The sequence below is a fragment of the Salvelinus namaycush genome, chromosome 4 (assembly GCF_016432855.1).
Source record: "Salvelinus namaycush isolate Seneca chromosome 4, SaNama_1.0, whole genome shotgun sequence".
NCBI classification, from domain to species: domain Eukaryota; kingdom Metazoa; phylum Chordata; class Actinopteri; order Salmoniformes; family Salmonidae; genus Salvelinus; species Salvelinus namaycush.
In genome coordinates, this window is record NC_052310.1 from 22,658,583 (window position 1) to 22,663,650 (window position 5,068).

At 47.6% G+C, this 5,068-nt stretch overlaps 1 protein-coding gene across 1 annotated transcript; it reads right to left on the reverse strand.

Annotated features, from left to right (window-relative positions):
- Positions 1 to 2,039: 2,039 nt before the first annotated feature.
- Positions 2,040 to 4,085, reverse strand: LOC120045785 (anoctamin-10-like). The gene has a single exon (XM_038990716.1). It carries the CDS (start codon positions 4,083 to 4,085, stop codon positions 2,040 to 2,042), a length of 2,046 nt encoding a protein of 681 aa, XP_038846644.1.
- Between the last annotated feature and the right edge of the window lie 983 nt (positions 4,086 to 5,068).

Below are 5,068 nucleotides of genomic sequence, written 5' to 3' on the forward strand. Positions count from 1 at the left end.
TAGTGAGGAGAAATTAAGTGCATACATTAAATATCCTTTTCAAATCAACTCTGTCTAATTTATCTTGCTACAGGAAAGTTCCTGTCCTTCATGTTATAGTCACGTGTGACAGTGAACAAACAAGGACCTACAGTAATTGGCATTTACATTTTCTTTGTTATATGCTTGGACCCAGATGCATTTTGAAAGCCAGATGACTATTATCCTGGGTGCAACCATGTTTGACTCAGCAAGCATAGTTAGCTGACCATAACCCACCCAGTCTACTTCAACATGAGCTCGGGCCTCTGTGGCTAAAGCTAAGGTTTCACTGTGGGTCTCTCTATCTGCCATAAATCACAAGTTAGAGGTGAGACAGACAGCTTGCTGGTCTCTCAATGATTGGCTGGAGTATGACATAATGACATGGAGTAACCAAAGTTCAGTCCATCAACATATAAAACACTGTCATGATGTGACTCAGATGAATAGTGGAAACATGGTTCAGTTTTAACACCAGAAATGTTGGAGTCGAGGGTTCACTACTTTCCTGTTGGCAGGTAACATAGAATGACAAAACAGAACAGTCTATATTGTTCAATACTAAGAGTCTTGTCATCAGCAGATTCATTTCAAATCAAATCTAATTTTATTGATTATATACACATGGTTAGCAGATGTTAATGCGAGTGTTGCGAAATGCTTGTGTTTCTAGTTCTGACAGTGCAGTAATATCTAACAAGTAATCTAACAATTTCACAACAACTACCTTATACACACAAGTGTAAAGAGATGAATAAGAATATGTACATAGAAATATATGAATGAGCGATGGCCGTGCGGCATAGGCAAGATGCAGTAGATGGTATAGAGTACAGTATATACAAATGAGATGAGTAATGTAGGGTATGTAATCATTATATAAAGTGACATTGTTTAAAGTGCCAAGTGATACATTTATTGCATCCAATTTTTTATTATTAAAGTGGCTAGAGATTTGAGTCAGTATGTTGGCAGCAGCCACTCAATGTTAGTGATGGCTGTTTAACAGTCTGATGGCCTTGAGATAGAAGCTGTTTTTCAGTCTCTCGGTCCCAGCTTTGATGCACCTGTACTGACCTCGCCTTCTGGATGATAGAGGGGTGAACAGGCAGTGGCTCAGGTGGTTGTTGTCCTTGATGACCTTTTTGGCCTTCCTGTGACATCGGGTGGTGTAGGTGTCCTGGAGGGACAGCACCTCTGGAGAGCCTTACGATTGTGGGCGGAGCACTTTAGGCCAAAGTCTAGAACTACAATAACTTTCACATTATATTATTTTTAAGTTATATCTTAAAATGTAGAAGAAAGAACCCAGGAGACTACCTGCTATTTCTGAGTTGCAATTTAGAAAGCAATAGCAATGTTTGAAGGATCAAAGGCTAGCAGCACCCTCTTATGGCACTGGAAGGCCTGGGTGTAAGTCCATAAACACTGTAAAATGCCACTGCAATCTAGTAATGTGCAGTATCTTTATTAATGCAGATACATATTTGATACATACTGTAGCTTGGTCATGTGTTTACCAAACATATATCAGTCTCAAAAAGCTGATCATTAAAACAGGAGGACTTTCTCCTACTAGGACTTTCTCCGGTCTGTGATCAGACTCAGTGGAGAGTGTCTAATCTGTGAGGTCACAGACATGACCACTGAGTTTAGCCTTGCTTAGCACCATCTGTCAGTCCCACTGCCAGGGCGGAAGGACTCCAGTCACAGTGTTAATTGTCTGACTGTTATCACCATTCAACATAGGCCAAAGCCTGGGCATAGCCTACAGTAGATGGGACAACGGTTAAAAATGACTCTCTAAAGATCCCAGATATAGATGTGTGAGCTTGATTTGTTTGAGAAAGCTTTCTGTACTCTAATGTCAAAGTTGATAGACTCTGTAAAATAAAAATGATACCCCTACACACACACACAAACAGCACACCTACAGTATGTCAATCCTCACTCCTCACTTTATTTGCAGGACACAATGATCCTCCCACAAAGCCTAAAGCTGAGTGGCTGCTGCATCTCTACTGTATGTGAGAGTGCTGCTGCTGCTGTTGGTGGTGCGGAGGGCGATGGAGCCTGTGGAGGTGGGGTTGGCGAGTCTCAGGCCGCTCTGCCTTTCTGCCAACAAACCAGGCCAGGTGGAGGAGCAGGAAGGTGACCGCCCCTCTCAGGCTCAGCAGCAACAGCTGCAGCAGGAGGAAGGCCCTGAGCATTTCCCACCCAGTATAACTAAGGAAGAGAAGCCTGAACTCCAGAGAGGACCACAGCAGGAGGGAGTTGAGCAGGACAGCCAGGGCCTCAAAGCCACAGAAGACCCGCTGCCACAAAACATTACTCCCGGGGGATGTTCTAGGGAAGGGGCGGCGTGTGCCTGAACACAGGTGCCACAAGTCCATGCAGGATTTAGCTATGATGCTCAACAGGCACCAGAGGGCACACTGGGGGTAGATGCCTGAGAAGAACATGACGTGGCAGTAGGAGATGAGGAGCTCCAGGTAGCTCCAGGTCTGGGTGTCACACGGTGGTCTGTTGCTCTGCTCTGTGATCTGTCTAAGGACGGGAGACTGATGTTCCTGGTGGGCGCGGCCAGGGGGAGTTCTTATCCTCCTCAGGCGGCGCAATAGCGTGGCGGACAGTAGCTTGATGCCCAGGTGGGTGGCCAGCTGCACAGACAGGTGGAAGCGCACCATGGTGAGGTCATTCAAGATCAGAGCCCTGTAGAAGTGGACGGAAAAGTGGTTGAAGAGGCAGGAGAGGATAACCTCAGGGAGCAGGGGCTGTTGCCTTGGTGACTGTTGCCCTGGCGGCTCGGGATCAAGGCTGAGGCTGTGGGACAGTTGGAATGCAACACAGTCCATCCCTGCCATGGCAACCGTGAGGGAGATTTTGGGGAGGTAGACAAGGATGTTGTGAAAGAGGAAACTGAGCTCTTCTCTCAGGAGGAAGTCCCCCACTAGTCCATCTAGGTGTAAATACATCAGGATCAGGATGGAGGAGAGGCAGAGGGTGCAGGTTAGGAAGGCAAAGGAGTGTTGCAGTCTCCTCAAGCTCATCTTTCCAAAAGGGTGGGCATCAATCTGGGTCTGTGGTGGTGCTGTGCCCTGTGCCACCCTGGGCACCGCTGCTGCTGTTGATGAGTGACTGTGTGACGGATGAGTGACCACAGTCCCCCAGTCCCTCTGCAGGGCTTTGCTCTTCTCCCCCCAGCCCTGCAGGAACAGCTCTGACCACACCACACTGGAGAGGGTGAAAAAGACCAGGTTGTTCCCCAGCCTGAGGGGGTAGAAGGAGAGAAACATGGACAACGTGGATTTTAGGAGGAGAGCACTGACCAGCGAACCCTCAAACCCAAAGTAGAGGGCCACCGCCTCCCCGAAATAAGCCCTGATACCTTCCAGCAGCTGCCAATGCTCTCTCTGGCTGAAGGGTTTGAGGCCACACCAGCCAGCCCACCACCTCCCCTGGAGGCTCTGAAGCAGTGGGGCTTCATGTAGGGGGTAGATGCTAGTTAGGACTCTTAAGCGGGACAGACTGGCCATCACTGGTTCTCCTGGGAGGAGGGGAATCCGCTGGAGCACCTGAATTTCCTCCCCCTCCCCCACTCTCAGCCTGTCTAGGATCCTCTGCACCAGGGTCACACACTCAGCCGATGACAGCATCCCATACACCCCCTCCGTGGGGCGCGTCCTCCCCAGGTCCCCCACCTCCCGTGCCTGACCTCCTATAGGGCAGCAGGGCTTGTGTCTGAACAGAAGGTCCTCGTCAGCCTCCAGGAGCAGCCGCTCTGGCGTGGCCCCCACCACCATGATGGCACCCCCGGCCCTGGTCCGGCTGATCACTCTGGCCAAGAGGTCCAGTCCCCCCAGGGGCTCGGGTGTAAGGATCTTCCCCAGGAGCCAGTCCACAGTGTCAGCCTCCACCTCAGGGTGGAACTCCAGGAGAATCAGAGAGGTGATCTCATTGAGGTGCTGCACGGGGAGCATGAAGGCTGCCATGGTGACGTTGGTGAGTTCTTTCCTCCATGTGTTCCCTCCTCCTAATAACATGCTGTCCCGGAGGGCGGTCATGACTCCTTCCTGGTGTTGACAGGGGGTTCTGCGTAGTGTTCGCCAGCCCCCTGCTTCCTCTCTTCTTGTCACAGGGTACAGGGACAGGGCTTCGATGGACAAGATTGTCTCAGCACACAGTGCCACAGGGATGTATGATGACACTAGCTGTAGCTGTGAGAATGTTTGACAGTGGGGCAGCACAGTGCGGTTGCATTGTGACATCAGCATAATGTCATAGAAGAATTTGTGTCACTAGTTAGCACAGCCACAAAGTCAAAATTAGCTTTTTGGTTATAATTTAAGGTTAGGGTTAGGCATAAGGCTAGCAATGTGGTTAGGGATAAGGTTAGGTTAAAAAAATATATTTTAAGAAGATAAACTGTAGAAATAGGTGGGGTTTAGCCATAATTTTGACTTTGTGGCTGTGGTAACTAGTGACAACCTAGAAGAATGTCCTGTTTTCTCTTGTCAACAATCTACACAAAATACTCTGTTATGTCAAAGTGGAAGAAAATGTAAAAAATACAAAATAAAACATTAATATACCTTGATTAGATAAGTATTCAACCCTCTGATTCAATACATGTTAGAAACACCTTTGGCAGTTATTGCAGATGTGAGTCTTCTTGGGTAAGTCTCTAAGAGTTTTGCACACCTGTATTGTGCAATATTGGCCCATTATTCTTTTCAAAATTCTTCAAGCTCTGTCAAGGTGTAGGGAATCATGGCTAGAGAGCCATTTTCAAGTCTTAGATTTTCAAGCAGATTTAAGTCAAAACTGTAACTTGGCCGCTCAGGAACATTGACTGTCTTCTTAGTTTAGCAACTCCAGTGTAGATTTGGCTTTATGTTGAAGGTTATTGTCCTGCTGAACGGTCAATTGCTGTGGTTTTCCTCTAGGATTTTGGCTGTCAGTCTTTGCCAATGTCAAGCATTTTTTATTTTTTTATTTAAATAGGCAAGTCAGTTAAGAGCAAATTCTTATTTACAATGACAGCCTA